The following is a 24,236-nucleotide window of genomic DNA, read 5'->3' on the forward strand; positions in this document are numbered from 1 at the left end:
AATAACTTAATATTAACATCAGTACATTCATGTTTCTGCTATGCCTTAACTATTTCCTTATTCACCATTAGAATTCTGATCATTGTAGCTTACAAAGTTTGACTAGACCTTTTCTGTCCACATAAAACTATTGTTACATATCCTAGCAGATAGAGGATGTAACTGCCAAGCACCGTGCAAATCACAGTTGCAGTGATAGTTGTGATTATTGCTATTAGGTTTAAAAGCAAACAAACAAAAGAACAAGTTTTCCCTAGAATTTATATAGTGTTTAAGAGAATGAGCTCTAGAAAGGGACTGGGTTTTCTACCTGACTTTTAACAGTACCTACCTGATTGGTTGGTTGTAAAGATGAAATGAGGTATTATCGTCTATGTGCATTCAGCATGTCAGCAGTTACTGCTTTTCCTCCAAAGCTGCTTCATTGACGTGTATCAAATAGGTGAATAGTAACTTTACAAACTGAATGGTCACTTTGATTCTTTGAGTCTTGAAAAATAATATAGAAATGCATATATAATAGTGGTATAGCATTTAAGATTAAGCATTGTGCTTTTAATACGATAGTCACTGTTTCAACTTGATTTTTTTTTATAAAAGGGCTTGAGACAATTTAAGTACTACTATTAGTGGTACATCAGATTATTCATTTGAGTTCCAAAACTACTGGGCATAAATTTAAGTAGATATGACTTAAGAAGAAAAACTTGCTTTTATCCATATCATGTAAATAGTTAGACTTTCAGTTTGTTTTTGTGGGCCTGTTATTTCACATAAACAATACTAGATCAAAAAATAATCATAAAAAGATCATTTAATGTTATTCATGAGTTCTAGCTTCTTGTAGTGAGTCTCCGTTATGGACATTTCAGGTCAATGTTCAGGGAATGTTACCAATGCTTTTCATCCTTTTTAAAAGGGTGTCAATTGGAAGAGAAGAAGATTGGCTACATCAAACAAAAAGTTGGCCTGGCAGTGACTTTATTTGCAGCATTCCACACCACAGAGGGTGATGTTTTAGACTTAGACTGTGGTTTCATGTTTTGTGGTTTGGTAGAACCAAAACAGTATGTTCAGCCATTTTAGGAAAGAAAATCTCAGTTTGACTAATCTAATGCAAGAGTTGCCATGGTGGGGATAGATTTAATTATCACTAAAGGAACTAGAATAATTTTATAGAATAGGTGTCAGAACAAGATGGTCAATCTGTTTGTAACTTTTATATTTTCAAAATGATGTGTGCACACAGCCATATCCACCTGTAAGTGACAACAGAGCTGTACCGCGCTTTAACCCTGTGCAGTCCTCAAAGTGCTTGCACACAAATATTTAGGGGATCACAGAGGATCTAGCATGATAAATCCAACAGACTGTATGCAGAAGCCAAAATTGAAACTAACATTAGATACATTAAACTCCAGAACTATGATTTAATAAATTAACTATACAATATTTATGATCGTTGATAGTTTATAGTTGGGTGATTGCTACACGTTAAATGATTAATAATGATTCTTTCTTTTAACAACGTGAGATAGGATATGTTATCGCCCTTTTGTTCCTGGGCAAATTTAAACTGGGGTAGGTAAAATCATTTTCCAAGGTTATAGACTAAGAAATAGTGGAGCTGCGATTTGAAACCACCTGGTGGGCGGTACCTTCCCTAAGCTACTTCTCTAAGCAGCTCCTCTGTACAAGTTCCGTATTTTGTACTATAATCACTTCTGCTTCCTTTCCCACTGGTTTTGTTAATCTGTTTACCATCCACCCAATGTTAATTCACTTGGAGTCCGAATTGACCACACCCAGGGGTCGGAAGTACTTAAAAGGCTTCTTGGCTTGAGGAGGAGCTGCTTCATTTTGATGTTTGCTTGTCATTGATGCTGTCCTGGCTGCTTACCTAGTGCCTGGTACTCTCATTTGCCTTGTTTTCTGGTACCAGTACATTTATTCCCTGACCTTGTGCTTGTCTCGTGCCTGACACTCTTCCCAAAGCTTCTTCACCACTGGTGACTTCTCTCATCTTAAGTGAGTTTTATGGGCACAACTTGAGCTTCACTTACCCTTTTTTTTTTTTTTTGCGGTACGCGGGCCTCTCACTGTTGTGGCCTCTCCTGTTGTGGAGCACAGGCTCCGGACGCGCAGGCTCAGCAGCCATGGCTCACGGGCCCAGCCGCTCTGCGGCATGTGGGATCTTTCCGGACCAGGACACGAACCCGTGTGCCCCGCATCAGCAGGCGGACTGTCAACCACTGCACCACCAGGGAAGCCCTAACCTTTTTATTTTTTAAATAGATCTTTACTGGAGTATAATTGCTTCACAATACTGTGTTAGTTTCTGTTGTACAACAAAGTGAATCAGCCATATGCATACATATGTCCCTATTTTCCCTCCCTCTTTAGCCTCGCTCCCATCCTCCCTATCCCACCCCTCTAGGTCATTGCAAAGCACCCAGCTGATCTCTCCCTGTGCTATGCTGCTGCTTCCCACTAGCTAACTATTTTACATTCGGTAGTGTATATATCTGGATGCTACTCTCACTTTGCCCCAGCTTCCCCCTCCTACCCCATGTCCACTAGTCCATTCTCTATGTCTGCATCTTTATTCCTGCCCTGCAACTAGATTGATCCATATGTATATCTATATGTTAGCATACGGTATTTGTATTTCTCTTTCTGACTTCACTCTGTATGACAGACTCTAGGTCTAACCACCTCACTACAAATAACTCAATTTTGTTTCTTTTTATGGCTGAGTACTATTCTGTTGTATATATGTGCCACATCTTCTTTATCCATTTATCTGTTGATGGACATTTAGGTTGGTTCCATGTCCTGGCTATTGTAAATAGAGCTGCAATGAACATTGTGGTACATGTCTCTTTTTGAATTATGGTTTTCTCAGGGTATATGCCCAATAGTGGTATTGCTGGGTCATATGGTAATCCTATTTTTAGTTTTTTAAGGAACTTCCATACTGTTCTCCATAGTGGCTGTATCAATTTACATTCCCAGCAACAGTGCAAGAGGGTTCCCTTTTCATTACACCCTTTCCAGCATTTACTGTTTCTCAATGTTTTCATAATGGCCATTCTGACCAGCATGAGGTGATATCTCATTGTAGTTTTCATTTGCATTTCTCTAATAATTAGTGATGTGGAGCATCTTTTCATGTGCCTCTTGGCCATCTATATGTCTTCCTTGATGAAATGTCTATTTAGGTCTTCCGCCCATTTTTTAACTGGATGGTTTGTTTTTCTGATATTGAACTCCATGAGCTGTTTGTAAATTTTGGAGATTAATCATTTGTCTGTTGTTGCATTTGTAAATATTTTTTCCCATTCTAAGGGTCGTCTTTTTGTCTTGTTTATGGTTTCCTCTGCTGTGCAAAAGCTTTTAAGTTTAATTAAATCCCACTTGTTTATTTTTGTTTTTATTTCCGTTACTCTAGGAGGTGGGTCAAAAAAGATCTTACTGTGGTTTATGTCAAAGAGTATTTTTTCTCTGTTTTCCTCTAAGAGTTTTATATTGTCTGGTCTTACATTTAACTCTGATCCATTTGGAGTTTATTTTTGTGTATGGTGTTAAGAAGTGTTCTAATTTCATTCTTGTACATGTAGCTGTCCAGTTTTCCCAGCACCCCTCACTGAAGAGGCTGTCTTTTCTCCATTGTATGTTTTTGTCTCCTTTGTTGTAAATTAGGTGCCCATATATGTGTGGATTTATCTCTGGGCATTCTATCTTGTACCTGATAGATCTATCAGGTACAAGATATTGATCTATATTTCTGTTTTTGTGCCAGTACCATACTGTCTTGATTACTGTAGCTTTGTGGTATAGTTTGAAGTCAGGAAGCCTGATTCCTCCAACTCCATTTTTCTTTCTCAAGATTGCTGTGGCTATTTGGGGTCTTTCGTGTTTCCATACGAATTGTAAAAATTTTTGTTCTAATTCTGTGAAGAATGCTATTGGTAGTTTGATAGGGATTGCACGGAATCTGTAGATTGCTTTGGGTAGTATAGTCATTTTTACAATATTGATTCTTCCAATCCAAGAACATGGTATATCTCTCCATCTGTTGGTATCATCTTTAATTTCTTTCATCAGTGTCTTATAGTTTTCTGCATATAAGTCTTTTGTCTTCCTAGGTAGGTTTATTCCTAGGTATTTTTTTCTTTTTGTTGCAGTGGTAAATGGGAGTGTTTCCTTAATTTCTCTTTCAGATTTTTCATCGTTAATGTACAGTAATGCAAGAGATTTCTGTGCATTAATTTTGTATCCTGCAACTTTACCAAATTCATTGATTAGCTCTAGCAGTTTTCTGGTGGCATCTTTAGGATTCTTTATATGTAGTATCATGTCATCTGCAAACAGTGACAGTTTTACTTCTTCTTTTCTGATTTGTATTCCTTTAATTTCTTTTTCTTCTCTGATTGCTGTGGCTATGGCTTCCACAACTATGTTGAATAAAAGTAGCAAGAGTGGACATCCTTGTCTTGTTCCTGATCTTAGTGGAAATGCTTTCAGTTTTTCACCATTGAGTATGATGCTTACTGTGAGTTTGTCATATATGGCCTTTATTATGTTGCAGTGGGTTCCCTGTATGCCCATTTTCTGGAGAGTTTTTATCATAAATGAGTGCTGAATTTTGTCAAAAGCTTTTTATGCATCTATTGAGATGATCATATGGTTTTTATTCCTTAATTTGTTAATGTGGTATATCACATTGATTGATTTGTATATATTGAAGAATCCTTGCATCCCTGGGATAAATCCCACTTGATCATGGTGTGTGATCCTTTTAATGTGTTGCTGGATTCTGTTTGGTAGTATTTTGTTCAGGATTTTTGTATACATTTTCATCAGTGATATTGGTCGACAATTTTCTTTTTTTGTGATATCTTTTTCTGGTTTTGATATCAGGGTGATGGTGGCTTCGCAGAATGAATTTGGGAGTGTTTCTCCCTCTGCAATTTTTTGGAAGAGTTTGAGAAGGATCAGTGTTAGCTCTTCTCTGAGTGCTTGATACAATTCACCTGTGAAGCCATCTGGTCCTGGACCCTTGTTTGTTGGAAGATTTTTAATTATGGTTTCAATTTCAATAGTTGTGACAGGTATGTTTATATTTTCTAATTCTTCATGGTTCAGTCTTGGAAAAATTGTACCTTTCCAAGAATTTGTCCATTTCTTCGTGGTTGTCCATTTTATTGGTATATAGTTGTTTGTAGTAGTCTCTTATAATCTTTTGTATTTCTGTGGTGTGAGTTGTGATTTATTTTTCATTTCTAATTTTATTGATTTGCATCCTCTCCGTTTTTTTCTTGATGAGTCTGGCTAAGAGTTTACCAATTTTGTTTATCTTCTCAAACAAACCCCTTTTAGTTTTATTGATCTTTGCTATTGTTTTCTTAGTTTCTATTTCATTTATTTCTGCTCTGATTTTTATGAGTTCATTCCTTCTACTGACTTTGGATTTTCTTTGTTCTTCTTTCTCTAGTTTTAAGTATAGGGTTATATTGTTTATTTGAGGTTTTTCTTGTTTCTTGAGGTGAGACTGAATTGCTATCAGCTTCTCTCTTAGAACTGCTTTTGCTGTGTCCCATAGTTTTTGGGTCATCATGTTTTTATTGTCATTTGTTTCTATGTATTTTTTTAATTTCTTCTTTGATTTCTTCAGTGATCTCTTGGTTATTTAGTAATGTACTGTTTAGCCTCCATGTATTTATGGTTTTTACAGTTTATTTCCTGTAATTGGTTTCCATCTCATAGCATTGTGGTCAGAAAAGATGCTTGATATGATTTCAATTTTCTTAAATTTACCAATGCTTGATTTTTGACCCAAGATGTGATCCTGGAGAAGATGTGTTCTGGCTGCACTTGAGAAGAAAGTGTATTCTGCCACTTTTGCGTGGAATGTTCTATAAATATCAATTAAACCTATCTGGTCTATTGTGTCATTTAAAGCTTGTGTTTCCTTATTTATTTTCTGTTTGGATGATCTGTCCATTGGTGTAAGTGGGGTATTAAAGTCCCATACTATTATTGTGTTACTGTCGATTTCTCCTTTCATGGTCATTAGCATTTGCCTTATGTATTGAGGTGCTCCTATGTTGGGTGCATAAACATTTATAGTTGTTATATCTTCTTGGATTGATTCTTGATCATTATGTAGTGTCCCTCCTTATCTCTTAAAACAGTCTTTATTTTAAAGTCTATTTTATCTGATATGAGTATTACTACTCCAGCTTTCTTTTGTTTTCCATTTGCATGGAATATCTTTTTCCATCCCTTCACTTTCAGTCTGTACGTGTCCCTAGGTCTGAAGTGGGTCTCTAGCAGACAGCATATATATAGGTCTTTTTTTGTATGCATTCTGCCAGTGTGTGTCTTTTGATTGGGACATTTAATCCATTTACATTCAAGGTTATTAGCAATATGTATATTCCTATTACCATTTTCTTAATTGTTTGGGGTTTGTTTTTGTGGGTCTTTTTCTTCTCTTGTGTTTCCCGCCTAGAGAAGTTTCTTTAGCATTTGTCATAAATCTGGTTTGGTGGTGCTGAATTCTCTTAGCTTTCGCTTGTCTGAAAAGCTTTTGATTTCTCCATTGAATCGGAATGAGATGCTTGCTGGGGAGAGTAAACTTGGTTGTAGGTTTTTCTCTTTCATCACTTTACATATATCCTTCCACTGCCTTCTGGCCTGCAGAGTTTCTGCTGAAAAATCAGCTGATAACCTTATGGGGATTACTTTGTATGTTATTTTTTGTTTTTTCCCTTGCTGTTTTTAATATTTTTTCTTTAATTTTTATTAGTTTGATTAATATGTGTCTTGATGTGTTTTTCCTAGGGTTTACCTTGTATGGGACTCTCTGTGCTTCCTGGACTGGGGTGACTATTTCCTTTCCCGTGTTAGGGAAGTTTTCAACTGTAATCTCTTCAAATATTTTCTCACACCCTTTCTTTTTCTCTTCTTCTTCTGGGACCCCTATAATTCAAATGTTGGTGCGTTTAGTGTCGTCCCAGAGGTCTCCAAGGTTGTCTTCAGTTCTTTTCATTCTTTTTTCTTTATTCTACTCCTCGGCAGTTATTTCAACCATCTTGTCTTCAGCTCACTTATTCATTCTTCTGCCTCAGTTATTCTGTTATCGATTCCTTCCAGTGTTTTTTTCATTTCAGTTATTGTGTTGTTCATCTCTGTTTGTTTGTTCATTAGTTCTTCTAGATCTTTGTTAAACATTTCTTGTATTTTCTCAGTCTGTGCCTTCATTCTATTTCTGAGATTCTGGTACATCTTTACTATCATTACTCTGAATTCTTTTTCAGTTAGATTGCCTATTTCCTCTTCATTTATTTGGTCTTATAGGTTTTTACCTTGCTCCTTCAACTGTGACATATTTTTTTGCCTACTCATGTGTGTTTTGTTTTTTTTTTAAATGGGTGGGATTGTGTTCCTGTCTTACTGGTTGTTTGGCCTGAGGCTTCCAACACTGGAGTTTGTAGGCTCTTGGGTAGAGCTGGGTCTTTGTGCTGAGATGAGAACCTCTGTGAGACCTCACTCCAATGAATATTCCCTAGGGTCTGAGGGAATACCCCTATTCTCTGTTAGTCCAGTGGTTCAGACTCGGAGTCCACACTGCAGGAGCTTCAGCCCAACCCCTGGCTCATGAACCAACATCTCACAAGCCGCATGGGGTGGCAAAAAAAAAAAAAAAAAAAAAAAAAAAAAAGAAATAAAGAAATTAAAAAAGAGAAAACAATAACAAAGTGAAAAATAAAATTAGGCTAGGAAACTAACAGATATGTTAGAAAGAATATAAAAATAAAAATCTAGATGAATCAACAAGTGGAAGGTACATCAGTACCACAATAGTGAAAAAGAGGAGGGAAAGGGAAAAAAAAAAAAGAAAGAAAGAAAGAAAGAAAAAAAAGGGGGGTAAAGGCCTTGGCTGTGGAGGGCGGGACCTAAGCAAGGGTGAGGTTAGGGCGGTGGGCAGCACCTATGCTTAGGACCCACAGGGCTGGAATAGGCCCTGGGGGCTGTGGGGGGCTGGGGCTTAGGCTCAAGGAACAGAAGTGGCCCAGGCCTGCCCCCTATCCCTGGTCTCAGAGGGTGGGGGACCTCACCTGGGAGCCCAGCAGGCTTCCTGGACTCAAGTGGGCCGGGCAAATGCCCTCCTCTCTTCTCCTGCTCCTCCCGGAGGGCCCCTCCCACCTGCCTCTCCTGATCTCCCCAGCCTCAGGGGTGCCAATCCTGTCTGGCCTCTACTTCTTCTCCCCCCTCAGTCTCCCCACGTCCTATTGGTTCACTGGGGGGGTTCCTCCCATCTCCTTGGGTGTCAGGGTCCTTCACCAGCCACCGGCAGGCACCCTAGTTGTGGGGAGATGCTAACTTGATGTCTTTCCACACGCCATCTTGACTCTGCCCCCTATCCTTTTTAAATCTAGTTGTTCTTGGCTTTCTTACATCTGAACATTCTCATTTTGTCTCCATTTTCACTGATGGCCATGTTCTTTATGTCAGTAAGCTTGGTTTCCTCCCCAATACTTGAACAATCCCAGACTTCTGCATATCTTTTTGCTCTTCTGGAATTTATTTTCTGTCTAATCTCCATATTCACCTGTTCACACTCTGAGCCTAACATATCCTGGGATTTTTATACCTCTCTGTTTCAGACAAGCAGCTGGCTCTGGAATAAATGACTAGTATCACTCCAGAGAAAAGTAACTAGGCCTTACACATGTAAGATAAGCACAGTCAGCTGCTTTCTAAACTATTTTTTAAATACGTTTATTTTACCTATTATTTTTTATTAGTCAAATTCCCATATATATGTAAGAGAAATCTAAACACAGGTACATAACTTCTTTTTAAAAACATATTGCTCAGCTGTAGTATTTAACTTAATTTTATGTAGTTTCAAAAAACAAATAATTACACTTCTGAAATTGCCATGTTTCTTCAAAACTGCAGGTTCAAATGTACTGGATCAATGTTGTTATCATCATATACACTTAATGCACACACACACACAAGGTTATTGTTGAAGTGTTTTAATACTGATTCAATCATTCACAAATATCTAGCAGCCATGTATAATACACAAAGTACCATGTTAGTTGCTATAAAAGGTAAAAATGTGGTTACAAATATAAATTCTCTGGGGGAAGTCAAACATATAGTCTAGTAAGAGGCTGAATTTAGCCATTGCCATGAGAGTGGTGTAGAGTGAGTTCTGTGAAAGCTCAGAGAAGCAAGAAATCATATACATTTAGGATGGTAAGAGATGGCATTGAGGAACTGCCTTCAAGAATTGTCAGTATTTCAGTAGCCAGAGATCAACAGCAGACATCACATTTGAAAGGGGTGGTGGTAACACAGTTGCTGATTTCGGAAAGGTCCATCCTTGACTGGAGATGAGTAAGTTCTGATTGTCCAGAGAATAAGATTTGTATGGAGAAATAATCGAAAATGTGGCTGTAAAGTTAAAGGAGGTCGTTTGGCCCAGGCTAATAAAGCACTAATGCTACTTGGGAGATAGCTGTACATCCAAGTCCCAGAATTCCTGTTGAGAAGGAGAGAAGTGATCTCTACACCCATTCTTACTAGCCTGAAAACCGGCTTGAGTATGGGCAATTATAAGAACCCATGGAAAAGGGGAGGCTGATAAAATGATAAAGAATTGTGACTTTGGAGTTGGATCAACCTGGTTTTCAATCCTAGTTCCACTGTTCAATTCCATGTGACACTTAGCAAATTAACTATCTCTGTCTCAGTTTTATAAAATTGGGGTAATAACAGTACCTACATCATAGGGATATTTTGAAGATCAAATGAGGTAATTAATGAAGAGGACTTAACAGAGTCTCTGGCTCTATAAGTGATAGTTGTTGTAGTTCCTAACCATTGTTTAATCTTGACATTATCAAGGAGACATCCCTAGGGTACTTCCTCTTAGAGTCCTACAAGAGCAGGTTTCATCTATTACCTCTAATAGTATCTTATGTATTTCTCCTTGCCTGATACCTCAAACATTATTACTCATAAGTTCCGTGGGACATACTGATAGCCTCATCTATTTGGGCCTTCTGACAGCATCCTCTCTATATTGCATTCCTCTGTTTTCCAGGGTATGCCTGTTACCTCTGATTTTTTCCCCCTGGCTTCTGTGGTTACCTAAATTATGTAGATAAGTGTAGACTTCTTACTTATAAGTTTATAATTTCTGAATCATTTCTTAGCTCTAACATTAAGCACTCCATATTCTCCATTTATCAAATGCTATTCTGTTACTTTAATTTGAATTATTGATTCTCAAGCTTCAATTTCTTTAACTCAAAAATGCAAAAAAAAATGTGAAAGATACTGAGAAGCAAGAATGTGATATACACCAAGAATATAATTTAAGATTAAATACTGTTACCTTGTTATATGGTGATCTATTGAAGAATGAACTCTGATATAATTAGTTTATTTAAAAATTCAGCCTAAAGAAGTAAGTTTTGGAAAGTGTCAAAAATATTTCATTGCAAGACAGACTTATTTGTAAGAAAATTTTAAGTTTTGAGGAGTATGGCATAAAATAAAATTGAAAACAAATTCCAAAAATGAAAGATTCCCTTTAGTTAAGGAAATCTTGATTTAAATTCCCACCCTTTCCATCTTATCACTTTAAGAAAATAGTTGAACTTCTTTGTTGCTCTATTCATTTATTTAAAAAATCTATTTCAGTAGCAGACAGGAATACTTAAAGCATATATTTATAATGTATGAACCATGATTTGATTTGAATTCAATCTGTTGATAGTTTAATAATTAATTTATATTTAATGTGCATGTATACTATACCAATGACCACTTTTTTCATTTTAAATATCTTCTAGCACCTCCAGTTTTTATACAAGAACCTGCTGATGTGTCTATGGAAATTGGCTCAAATGTGACATTACCTTGCTATGTCCAGGGTTATCCAGAACCAAAGATTAAATGGCGAAGATTAGACAACATGCCCATCTACTCAAGACCTTTTTCAGTGAGTTCCATCAGCCAACTAAGAACAGGAGCTCTCTTTATTTCAAGTAGGTTAAAGGAAATATATTTTATACAAATATATACATATAAATTATACATTTTTTGTACATAGGTGTTGCTATGCTTAAAATAGTGAATTAATCGTGCCAACATATTTTGTTTGTTGCATTTCATTTTAAAATAATACTGAACTCATATCTAGGAATTGTCATAGATGAATAACATTTTATTCAATTTTATGTCATTACTATATCATAGATTTATGAAGCAATATGACTTTCTTCATATCTCACTGTTTCTTATTGCAAATAGAGTCTCCTGGGCCTATAGGTGGATAAGTAATCACATTTTATTGACTCTTGTACCACCTGTTGTATAGAAAGGTAAAATATTACTAGTAGTTAGTTAGTGTTAATTTTGGGCCAAGAATACGTAACCACATCATAGGGACACTATACACTATCAAAAATTTTTGATTAAAAGCTATATCTATCTGGAGCAAAACATTTTTTAAAAAGTCAAATATGCCATCATCCCAAACTTTTACCTGTAAGCTATTAAGCATTCAGATATTTGTAAACCCTTAGTACTTTTTCAAATATTGTTAAGAATATTTGGATACTGGCACCAGAGGAGTAAAAACATTTAGATGATTAATTGATTTTTTTTTAATAAAATTGCATTTTTAGGGTATTTTGTAGAACATCCCCAATAAGTGATTTTCATGTTTATTAACAATATTAAATGTGCATTAGCCACTTAAACTTTCAATACAAATTAAACTGTCTAATTACAAGTGCTTACAGCTCTGTGCTAGGTGAAGACAGAAGTCAAATATGGGGTTCCTCAGGCATTTTACAATCTACTGTCTGAGTGGATGGTCACAAAAGCTACCAGAATTACTCATTAGATTGGGTCAGATTGTACAGGAACTGAAATGTACAGGTGAAGAAATGTAGTTGGTGAGGTAGAAAATAGACCCCCAAGCTTCATAGGCACGAAAGGGCATGTGAAAGTACTGTTTCAGAACAGCTCCCCTGCAGGATATGAGGAGACAGGCGTGGGAGGGAAGAATGGGGAGGATCATATAGGTAGGGTGATGGTGGTGATGAGAAACAACCCAGATGGAAACAAATGAGACCTGAAAACAAATCAGTTAGCAGAAATGAAAGAAAAGTAAGAATAAAGGAGGGTAGTGTATTCACCGATGGTTGCCCAGTTGTTCAAACTAAATCATCTAAAAGGAAGCTAGTGATGAGAAACTTAGCTCTCACTGGTATTTTGTATTTCTACAGAAATTAGCCCGAGTTGATAATATGGAGACTGTCTTGGTTAGAAACAATGTATAACTTACTAACCAGGTGATTTGCTGAGCTTTCCTTGGCAAATGAATGTTTGCTAATTTTGAGAGTCAACACTGTGCTCACCAGATGCAGTTCTGCAGTTATATGCATGTGGTTAACAGAGTAGAAACTTGGTCACTGCTCTTTATTTGGGATAGTATGGAACTATTCATAATGGAAAGCTGTGTTTTTCTCTGCCAACGTCTTATCAATAGATTAAACTGTGCCTATTTTAGTTAAGATAGTTGCAAAGGTGACAATCAATCCCCTATTTAAAAATCTTCTCTTGACTCCCCAGTTGCTCATAAGGTAAAACTTTGCTGTTTTATAAGGCACCAGGCTACCTCTTCATCTTCAGGCTCCTGACTGTGCCCACACGGCCTGTAACCCAGCGATCCTCATCCTAGTCCCCTAACACACTCTTTAATTTTAAATATTTTATAAATATCCTTTTTATTATTCTGAAAATTCTATGTATTTGATCAACGTACATAATAAAAATTATTTTAACATGCAAAATATAGTACAAAGGAAAACAAAGGAAAGTAATTTTTATTAAAATAATATGTATTTAAATAGATAATACTCTGGCAATGCTCATACAATATGTATACATGTTATGTATATCACCATGAATTTGAGAGCTAAAATGTAGACTGATACAGAAATATGGGATTGATGACTCAAAAACTCCAGGCTGGTGAAGTGATTTTCTGAAATGGTGGGCAATTCTTGCAAGAGTTCTTTCTTTCTTCCACTTACACAGAATTAGGTTGTAGGCTCAAATAATTATAAACAAAGTCATCACATCCATGAATTTCCATTGGGGCCTTCAAAAGTCTTGGTGAACCTGGGATATTGTTCCTTTCGTGAATCCCCCCCATGCATTATCTCCCTAGTTTTTGCCAGTAGACTCCCCTGATCATTGGACCAATGAAAGCAATCTCCCCTGCAAACCTCCAAACGCCCCCAGGGTGATACTGCAGCTTTCCATTCTTTGAACAGACCATGATTTTTCAAGTCATGCTCTTGCCTTTGCAGCCCATTAGGTTTGGACTGCCCTTCCTCTGTTCTACCTACTGTTTCAGGTACAGCTTAGGTATTACCTCCTATGTGAATCCTTCCCGAACTCCTCCTTGCGCCATCAGTCACTTCTGTCTCTGTGTCCCCATAGCTCATTGTCTGAAGCTCAAATTAGAGCAGTCATCACACTATGGTACGATTGTTGCTTTCAAGGTATGTCTCCTCCCCTAGAATGGGAACTCCCAGATCACAAGCACGGTGCCTGGCACATAGTTAATCCTCCACAGATGATGTTGAATGAGTAAATAATCTCTTCTTTTTAGACTTATGGGCAAGTGATAAAGGAACATATATTTGTGAAGCTGAAAACCAGTTTGGAAAGATCCAGTCCCAGGCAACAGTAACAGTGACAGGACTTGGTAAGATCAATTAAGTACTTAGACACCACACTTTTGGAAAACATCAGACTCCTCTTAGTACGTCATGTCTTGCCTGTACCATTAAAAACCAAAAAAAAAAAAACCCAGGTAAACATCTGATTACTACATTAGCCTTCCTTCTCCCCACCCTATTTCATATTTCATGATGTTAGAACTGGAAATAGAGATCATCCTCTTCGAGCTCCTTATCTTTCATTTGAAGAAATGAAGGTCAATTGAATAAATTCATTTAAGTCTTAAGTATGAGTACACACACACACACACACACACACACACACAACACACACATGTGGTGGTGGTGTGCTTTTCTAGTTCTTTCTTTACACTTATTATTTTAGTCCACATGGAATTATTTCTGTGTATGATATGAAGTAAGAATATAATATCCGTTATTTCCAAGTAGTAAGACACTTGTTTTAATATTTTTATTGCATGTTCTCTTCCCACTGAGTAAAATACCCATTTGGTCACATGCTAAATTTATAACCTTATGTCTATTCCTTGGAATTCTATTTATGCACTAGTCCTACATTGTTTAAATTATTACACCATTTATTGTGATTTTTAAACCTCATTAATACACTTCTATAAAATTTTCTTTATGTATCTCCCTTAATTCATCTACGTATATTTAAATTTTCCAAGAAGACTCTCTTAGAGATTTTGCTTTGATTTATGTAGAATTACTTCCCTGATTTCCATCTAAGAGTCCACCTCATTTTATTTGCCTGAGCTGTTATGACAGCCTCCTCACTAATCTCATCCCTTCCACTTTTCCCTTATCTGGTAAGTTCTCAGATTGATATTTCCTGAAAATGGTTCTGATGATTCCACTCTTCTATTTATCCATGCTTTCAGTCACTCTCCATTTGAATACATTGCAAATTTCTTGGCTTGACTTTTCTGCCCTTTCATGCCATAGACTTATTCTTTTTTACTTTCTCTACTTCTTTGCTCTTACCTGTCCTCTTGCCATTCCCTCTGCTTAGAAGGGTCCTTTATCTTTATCTTCCAATTCATACCCAGGTACATTTAAAAATCTTGTTCTTGAAAACTCCATTTCTAATAGCATAGTTAGTAGTCATCTTTGCCTATAAAAGAGTTTGCCTTCCTTTGGATGAAATAGCATTGACAGTGCCTGTGTTCTCTCTCTGATTTAGTTGCTCCACTCATTGGAATCAGCCCTTCAGTGACCAGTGTAATTGAAGGACAGCAGCTGACTTTGCCTTGTGTTCTATTGGCTGGAAATCCCATTCCAGAACGTCGGTGGATTAAGAACTCAGCCATGGTAAGAACATTTTAAATCCATGCATTCATATTCCTCTTGCATAATATGAATTCATATTCATCTATTGCCTCTTGTGTAAGAGGCAATGTATTCCAAACATTGAAATTTTAATGTAATAAATATACAAACATATATTTTTTAAGTGTACCAAAACTTTTCTTCAGTATTAGCATGTTTATGCAGTTCATATTATTTTGAAATTAGTATGATGGAGAAATAGTCAATGGTGTAATTTTTATAATTTTGTAACTAGTAAACTCTCTTCAGAATATGTAATAACTGAAGCAAGTATGAAGTTTTTTTCCATAGGATTTAAATATTTTATATCCTTCTTTACAGGACATAATAAAATGTTAATATTCTCATAACATTCTTTCATTTTATATATTAATCTTTATTGTTATCGTCAAACATTCTTTTATTGTGAACTGTTTTAAAATGTGGATCTACTTTGTGTCATTGTTTTTCAATGCATAACTTTTGATTATGAAGGAATGTGAAAAATTTTCACAGTTGTAAGGAATTATTCTGTAAACACGCTATCTATAGCAATAAATTTTCACCTAGTCCAGAGCATTTTTCCTTCCATTTTCCAGAGTATTTAGACTTACTCCCTTATTGAAGTACCAATTAAAAGTGAATTGATTCCATGGGATAAGATGTAAAATTGTCTGTATTTGCATAAAAACCTGAGAAAAATGAGTGCACCTCACTCAATAATAAATGCCCTTATAACACAGGATGATACTGTTTGAGCACTAAAGTACCCTATGATTGAACAAAATGCATAAATGTTACAGAGTTAGAGGTGATGATTCTTAACGGAAACCATTGTCAGCCTTCTCTCATGCAGTTCCTGTATCATACATTGCCCTCTAATATTATTTGTATCTGTCACCGAAAAGGGTGCATGTTGAGATTAAGTCACATTCTCTCAGCTTGAATGATGCCTGTTTGCCAGAATGAAAATGTCAAATGGCTTGGAAGTGGTAGTAAAGCCTTCTTGAAAAAGAAAAAATTAAGCCAAAAGTAAAAGTGAAATTTGGGTCCTTCGTGATAACAAAAATTACAGAAACGGAATTAGTGTTGTTTCTGTTTCTTTCCCTTTCCAATATGTGCATAATTCTGACAGATGTTAGTGGGGAGAATTTTTGGTGGTATATCACAGTGACATACAATTGATGCTACTCTTGGTAACATTTTATTCTCATCATTTTTCACTTAAGGGTGTTAAAATATTTTGTTATTTTATAACACATTTAATAACCCAGTTGGAGAAGAAAGCAGATCTGGTTTGGGCTTACACAATATCGCCTGTTTAATTAAAAATGGCTTTTTTTTTTCCTTCAAGTTGGTCCAAAATCCTTACATCACTGTACGCAGTGACGGGAGTCTCCATGTTGAAAGAGCTCGGCTGCAGGACGGGGGCGAGTATACTTGTGTGGCCAGTAATGTTGCTGGAACCATTAGCAAAACTACCACTGTGGACGTGCATGGTAAGAGGCACACCCATCATAATTCTCTCCAAACCATATTCAAAGCTGGGTTCATATCTTTAAATCAAATAACTCTGTTCTTCTAGTTTTAAGAAGCAGATATCTTTCCTAATTGTTATTCTTAACAAAAAGCCTCATTTCTTGAACAATATTTACATTGTTAAGCCTGTTTCCAGATTTCCCTTTTCTGTATATACAAAAAGACATTATTGGGAGTCACTTGCTGAGTCTCTCCAGGGGCTTTTGTAAGTGGTTTCTTAATTGATAAAAGTGAACTCAGCTCTCAAAGAGTTATGTTTAAAAGTACATTTTAATTTCAGGAAAGCTGAACTTATTGTGCCATCCAAATTGCCTCTTCTTCTCGGATTGTGCCACAAGCATTTTCTTACTAATGACCCCTTTGTGTGTTTGCTAGAAACGACCTAAACTTTTCTAAAGGCCACTTCATGTGCTCCAAACAATCTTTTTGCGTGTTAAATAACTTAAAGGTCACAAATTAAAAAATCCAGAAACCATCTTTTTTCCATTCGTGAGTAACCGTTACCAACTTTTTACATCTCAATAAATAACAGCTTCATAGATTAAGAAATTGTCGTAACTTTTTTTGTATATCTCCTTTAAAGACTTTGCTTTTTAAAGTGTTGTATTAAAAACTAGCTCTGTGTACAGGGATAAAAGTAGAATAGAACATTTATTTTTAGTAGTTGATTCAGTCTTTTTTAGGGCCTGGATTGGAGAATCCAGTAATTTCCAAATTTTGCTTGTTCTGTTGAAATTTTCAGTGGATACAGGACATCTTTTTAATGTGTGCTTCTCATTGTAAATAGCCTCTTCCACCTCTTTCAGTCCTATACCAGTCTTGTACCAATCTCCACCAACATTATGTGAGCTATTCTTGAATACCAAAGTAACATTAAATTAGTTGGTAAATACATAATGTCAAATTGGATATAGCTGTATTTAACTATTTTTTAAAGAAGATCAGTCCATACATTTTGCAGAGGGTGCTTATGGACCAGTTTGAGAATCTACGGTAGAAATGCATTCATGTCATCTCCCTTTGGCATCTAGCAACTGCCTAGAATATTGTGTTGAGAAGAATTCTGATATAAATTTTCACTTGGGTGAAAGAGTGACATGATTAGTTGTGATGTCTGCCAGATCCGAGGAGTATGGAGAAGACAGACGAACCAATGATGTGGTTTATCAAGATGCAAAAGATTTTAACAGTTAAAAGTTTAAAAGGTCATTTCACAACATCGTTTCATCCATCTTAGGCCAAAATGGGTAACTGATTTAGTTAATAAGATTAAGAAAAATTAACCCAGCATTTGACGTGAACTAAACCAAACAGCTATTTAGAGGACAGATTTGCCTTTGAGTTGGATGTGATCCAGTATCACAAATTCTGTATACCTCTGTATTTATGTTAATTTCATCACTCTGCCTCTCCACTTTTAAGAGTATTTATTATATCCTGAGATAAACCATAATGGAAAAGAATATTAAAAAAAGACTGTATATATATATATGTATATATATATATGTATAACTGAGTCACTTTGCTGTACAGTAGAAATTAACACCACATTGTAAATCAAAGGCTCTCAAAGAATTCTTAGAATTGAATTAACGAATGCCCATATAAATATGTGCAAATTAAAATGACAAACTATTTAATTGTCATGTTGATTTACATAGATTGACAATCTGCAAAGAAAAACTCTTTCATACTCAAATGTCATCAGATTTGAAAACCATTGCCTAAATTTGCCACTTGCCTTTATAGCTGTCGAGCTGAATATGTATTTAAGAAAATGGCTTATTCCATGTTGCCATAAAATGACAGCAAAGTTGAAAGTTGACTATTCCATGATGATTCTGGAAATTAAATTTCTCGCTTTAGAGAGTAGCCTGACATTCTTGTCTATGGCTGGGAATTTACTGCCAATTCTTTAAGAAGATGTGATCTAAAGAATAATCCCCACCTTAGGAAAATACAAGGATGTAGCAAAGCTCATCTAAGCCTTTCAAAAGGAAGCTTTTGCACTGAGGTCTCTGGTTTCTCTTGTTCTGGCAAACTTCTACTCCAGGGTAGCTGGGAGAATTCTAGAGAAATTTGACTTAAAAACAAGAGCCACAGTGAGTGCTTGAGCTCTAGGGAACAGCTCCAGTCTCATCTTTCTGGGGGAAGGAAAGGAAATTCCTGGTATATATTGGTCTTTCATTACATTCCTTGCGCTATGTTAGGTACTTTCACGTATGGGAGCTTTTTTTTAAAAAAAAAGATTTATTATTTATTTAATTTATTTTTAATTTTTTTTGGCTGCGTCGGGTCTTAGTTGCGGCATGCAGGATCCTCGTTGAGGCATGCGGGATCTTTTGTTGCAGCGCACAGGCTCTTTGTTGTGGAGCGTGGGCTTCTCTCTAGCTGTGGTGTGCAGGTTTTCTCTTCTCTAGTTGTGGCGCGTGGGTTCCAGAATGCATGGGCTCTGTAGTTTGTGGCACGCAGGCTTCTCTCTAGTTGAGGCACCCGGGCTCATTAGTTGTGGCACGTGGGCTTAGTTGCCCTGTGGCATGTGGGATCTTAGTTCCCTGATCAGGGATGGAACCCGCGTCCCCTGCACTGGAAGGCAGATTCTTTAACATTGGACCACCAGGGAAGTCCCTGGGAGCTTCTTTAATCAAATTCTTTATTTTGAGAACATTGAGTATTGATAATTTTTTGTATGCAAGTTGGTTATGATGAACAGATATATACAGAATAGAATGATGAAGTCTTCCCTTTCCTTTTGCTTCCAATCATATAATGTCAATTCTTTAGTTGCTTTCTAAAGTCAAAAGATATGCATTCTTAGTGAAAAATATTGACTGGGCTTCCCTGGTGGCACAGTGGTTGAGAGTCCGCCTGCCGATTCAGGGGGCGCGGGTTTGTGCCCCGGTCCGGGAAGATCCCACATGCCGCAGAACGGCTGGGCCCGTGAGCCATGGCCGCTGAGCCTGCGCGTCTGGAGCCTGTGTTCCGCAACGGGAGAGGCCACAACAGTGAGAGGCCCGCGTACCGCAAAAAATGTATATATATATTGACTTAGAATCTTGTATTTTAGACTTTTAAATGTAAACTCCTGAGGCCTTTCAGGCTTTACTTTTGAATTCCTTTTACGAAAATAGATTCTATTTTCGAGGTTAAATTTAGTAGCTTGCTAAGTGATTCTTGTGTATAGACAGGTATTTAATCTGTAGTGGTTAAACAGTCCATTTCTCTGGAGGTGAGGTTAAGTCAGCTCACTGCAGCTTAATGGGGTAATGGAGAATGGTGTAAGATATGTTAAGTGTGTAACTCTGTAGTTCTAGCTTGAATTTCCTGAAAATACGATTTCCTTCAGTTCTCTCTTATTTTTGTTAGGAAAATCAACTTAATTTACTACTTCATTTTAAGTGTTTATTAAATTCTTCAGATTGCAACTATTTTATTTACTTTATTACACTCCCTTACAAATTGCCATACATTTCTAACAGAAAAGGTTGTCTTTGCTAGTTTTTAGAAATATTCGTATATCCTGAAAATGTTCAACTTTAAACTTGTGAAGCTAAATGGAAGGACGGATGCTCAGATTCTGCATATTTCTTCCTTTTCCAGTTCTGCCAACCATTCAGCATGGACAGCAGGTACTCAGTACCATTGAAGGCATTCCAGTAACTTTACCATGCAAGGCAACTGGAATCCCCAAACCATCTATCATCTGGTCCAAGGTAAATGATGTATCTAGTGATGTTTGTTAATAATATGTGTTGCTACAACAATATTTGAATATTTTCGTACATGGAACTTGTCACTGTACCATAGAACCTTACAGAAAGGAAAACCCATAGTCATACCTCTTAGAAGGGACCTTAAAATGTCCTTATTTCATTCAACTACTTGATGCTTAAATAGTATTAACACAACAGTGAACACTAATATAGCACATTCTTTGTTCCGAGGACTTTTCTAAGCACTTCACATGTTGTAGCAGATCCTTTTTTACTCCTTGCCACATCCCCTAAACCCTTTTGGCTTAAGCTCAGCTCTGGTGGACTGCTCTATGCTCTCTGCCAGGGTCACTCTTCATGCATGTACCTCTCTAGTTTGGGGACTCAGGGCTTTCTCCAAAACCCCACAAGGCCACTTAGCCTGCTGAGTGGTCAGGGAGTACAAGAACATTAAATCCTGGGAGAGGGAGGTGTCCCATATAAATGTCCCACTTCTCATCTATCAGAAAAATCCTTCTGGGGTGCATCTACATAGTTTCTCAGAGGGCCCCGAGCACACTGAGCGTATAAGCCCAGCCACGGAGGAAACCAGGGCAGTGAAACCCTTTATTAGCTTTCCTTCCTTCTTGCCTCACTTTCCAACTGTCTTCTTCAAGCCCCTGGGAATCACTTTCCAAGTAAACTTCCTGACTCCAAATCTTTATCTTGGACTCTGCTCTTCTGGAAGCCAAAATAAGACACATAGATGAACTCATTTATCCCCCTCAGTATCCCTGTCGTGAAGTTCTCTGGCTTTTCCTTATGTTCTTGCAGTGAGGCAAGAAGGACTTCCTTCTTCCATTTCCTGAGGAAGTCCTTTCCATCTTTTAACAGCCATGAAGGTGGCATATTTTCTGTAGATTAAATCTGGTAGAGAGAAAGTAATATAAAATGATGGCATAATAATGAAATATGGCGTTTGTATATTTAGGGTCACAACCAAAGTATTTTGTCATAACATCTAATTTTATACTTCTAAAAATCTCTTAAATATAGAGAAGTTGGTTTTGACATCCATAAATTAAATTGAAAGATTAAGATTTCTGCATCCTGGGCACAAAAATATGGTGGTGAAGCTGAGCCCCCAAACTGCACAGTCTGGTACTGAGTAGAAGTTTAATGCATTTTAGGGAAATACAAAAATGAAATCTTCTTTACAGGATGGCCTTTGAGCTGGGATCATGCACAGAAGTTAAGAGTTTAGGCCCCCAAGCCTGCCTGCCTGGGTTCGAGTTCCAGTTCTACCACTGACTAACTCTTTGGCCCTGGGCAAGTTACTCTGCCAAGCCCCCAGATTTAATGCTGTCAACTGTAAAACAGGGGTTGTAGTAGTTCCTACTCATAAGATTGATGTGAGCGTTAACATAATTAATTCATGTGAAGTGCTCAAAACGGTACCTGGCTTAGCATAAACACTCATCCCGTCTGCTGCTACCTCATCCCAGCCGCTCTGCGGCACGTGGGATCTTCCCAGACCGGGGCACGAACCCGTGTCCCCTGCATCGGCAGGCGGACTCTCAACCACTGCGCCACCAGAGAAACCCCATCCCCTCCACTTTTAAGTAGCTTTGGAATGAAGGGGATCTAGTTTGGTATGAAGAAATGTCACCTTTGCATTGTTTGTTTAATTTTTCTTACAAAGAGCTTTCTTCAAATTAGCATTCTTTCAATCTAGTATTTTTCCCTTTAGAGATTTTTTTCTTCCTCTCTTTTCTTCCAGACATTAAGTCACTCCTTTATTATCTTAGAAAACACTTTTTGCTCTGTGTTGTTTTGCAGAAGGGCGAGCGGATTTCCACCAGCAGTGCTAAGTTTTCCGCAGGGGCTGACGGAAGTCTATATGTGGTGTCCCCTGGAGGTGAGGAGAGCGGGGAGTACGTCTGCACTGCCACCAATGCAGCCGGCTACGCCAAAAGGAAAGTGCAGCTGACCGTCTATGGTGAGAGCCCTTGGGGAGGAATGTTTTTCTTTGACGCTGTCTGTCTGTGCCAAAACTCACATTTCTCTCCCAAGTAATGTTACTAGAGGGCTGTACCCCTAAAGTGAACTACTTTTCCAAGTTTATAGTTTTGTACAAAAAATGCATTTTTCCTGCCAACCAACATCTCCTCTACTTAGATTGTGATTTAAAGGGAGAGGAATTGTATAGCCTTTCGGAAAAATTTTATGGTGTTTTCCCAAGGAGTATGCTTATGGCACCCAACCCTCTTTAGAAACACCACTTAGTTAAAACTTAGTTAAAACAAAGCCAAACCTCAGCTACATCTTGGTTAGTGCTCTGCCTTGAGGGGTTGCTTTTACAGATGCTAGATTCCAAAAGGGCATTTCAGCTGACCTCTGCATTGTGTTCTGAAAGAAGGAGCTAAAAAGGAAAACTTTCTAGTCCTTTTCCTTTAAGCTCTCACGCTGTGTGTTAATGGAAAGCTTTAGATACGTCCTGAGACTTTGGAACAAACAGCATCTTTTTGCAAATTACTGAAGAATATTAGTAGTCCCCATTTTAGTGTGAATTAAAGTGTGCTTTGTTTTCAATGTACTGTTTCCCTTTCAAAACTTGTGTTTATTTTAGTAAGGCCCAGAGTGTTCGGAGATCAACGAGGACTGTCCCAGGATAAGCCTGTTGAGATCTCAGTCCTTGCAGGGGGAGAGGTGACACTTCCATGTGAAGTGAAGAGCTTACCCCCACCCATAATTACCTGGGCCAAAGAAACCCAGCTCATCTCGCCATTCTCTCCAAGGTAGGGGACCTGGGATGAATCGAAACATGTGAAACATAATCTCTTGGGACAGGTGACTGTACTTGTTCAGGTTTTCAAATGTCTCAAAAAAAAAAACCTTTTAAATTTGAGATAATTTACACGTACATTTGAGCCTACAGAAAATATATATACCTTCTAAGTCATTCTTTAATAGCAGAAATGCTGACACCCAGCCTTGACGTAATTTCCCACTGGTGCATTCTACAAGGTAGTTATGAAAATGGAGTGGATTTGTATGTAGATTCTGGTTAGCACAAAGTGCATATTATAAAATTCCAGTAATCTCAGAGGAGCAATAAAACATAATATATTCTCTAATATCTAGGATTTGACTTTCATTAGATGACTTGTAAAAATCTTCTTGATTGAACTTAAACCCTTATACAAATAAAGGCCCACTGAAACAATATACTTGATAGACTAAGTGACGTGGAAAGCAGAATGCCAGAGCCCTTAAGGGCACAACCTTTGTTGCCATGCTGATGTGAGTTTTAATTTACCTCCGCTACTTAAAGCTTACCTGAAACTTAGGCAGTTTTTTTCAGTGGGCCTCTTTGAACCTCAGATTTCTTGTTTATAAAATGGGTATAATACCTGAAAGGATGATATAAGATAATGTACATTCCATATCCCGTCTCTGGTTCTCAAAGAATGGTAGCAATTACTGTTTTAACTCAACATCATGCCAGAAGTTACTGGCGGAATAAGAATTACAGTCTCTAGCTATTGTCTGTTAGACTTGTTGATGTATGGTTATGAAGCTATAAATTCATGCCACAGTAGTTTCTCTACCACTGGTGAGAAAAAAAGTAAACAATTAAGAACTACTTTACTATTTGTTTGAAAAAATATTTACCTTGAATATTTTTGAATAGAAGAAATACCATATTTCAGATAAAGTTGAAGTTTCATTGTTCCCCTCCTCAGTCATTATCTCTTTTCTCCTTTCCCAGGGGCACAAACACTGACACAGACTTGGTGTATATCCTATGCATACATCCTTAAATAGTATAGAATATTGTTTTCTCTATTTTTGATTTTGTTTTGTGTACTTGTTTCCAATT

General features: G+C 37.2%; 1 protein-coding gene across 1 annotated transcript in view; it reads left to right on the forward strand.

The window, feature by feature from the left end:
• Nucleotides 1-24,236, forward strand: part of HMCN1 (hemicentin 1) — a 503,492-nt gene that overhangs the window by 239,812 nt on the left and 239,444 nt on the right. The window contains exons 16-22 of the mRNA XM_024751100.1: nucleotides 10,884-11,078; nucleotides 13,721-13,816; nucleotides 14,998-15,125; nucleotides 16,477-16,621; nucleotides 20,262-20,374; nucleotides 22,193-22,352; nucleotides 22,983-23,151. Coding sequence (XP_024606868.1) covers nucleotides 10,884-11,078; nucleotides 13,721-13,816; nucleotides 14,998-15,125; nucleotides 16,477-16,621; nucleotides 20,262-20,374; nucleotides 22,193-22,352; nucleotides 22,983-23,151 — 1,006 coding nt within the window. The remainder of the gene's footprint in view (nucleotides 1-10,883; nucleotides 11,079-13,720; nucleotides 13,817-14,997; nucleotides 15,126-16,476; nucleotides 16,622-20,261; nucleotides 20,375-22,192; nucleotides 22,353-22,982; nucleotides 23,152-24,236) is intronic.

Source organism: Neophocaena asiaeorientalis, unplaced genomic scaffold (assembly GCF_003031525.2).
Source record: "Neophocaena asiaeorientalis asiaeorientalis breed wild unplaced genomic scaffold, Neophocaena_asiaeorientalis_V1.1 scaffold67, whole genome shotgun sequence".
NCBI lineage: Eukaryota > Metazoa > Chordata > Mammalia > Artiodactyla > Phocoenidae > Neophocaena > Neophocaena asiaeorientalis.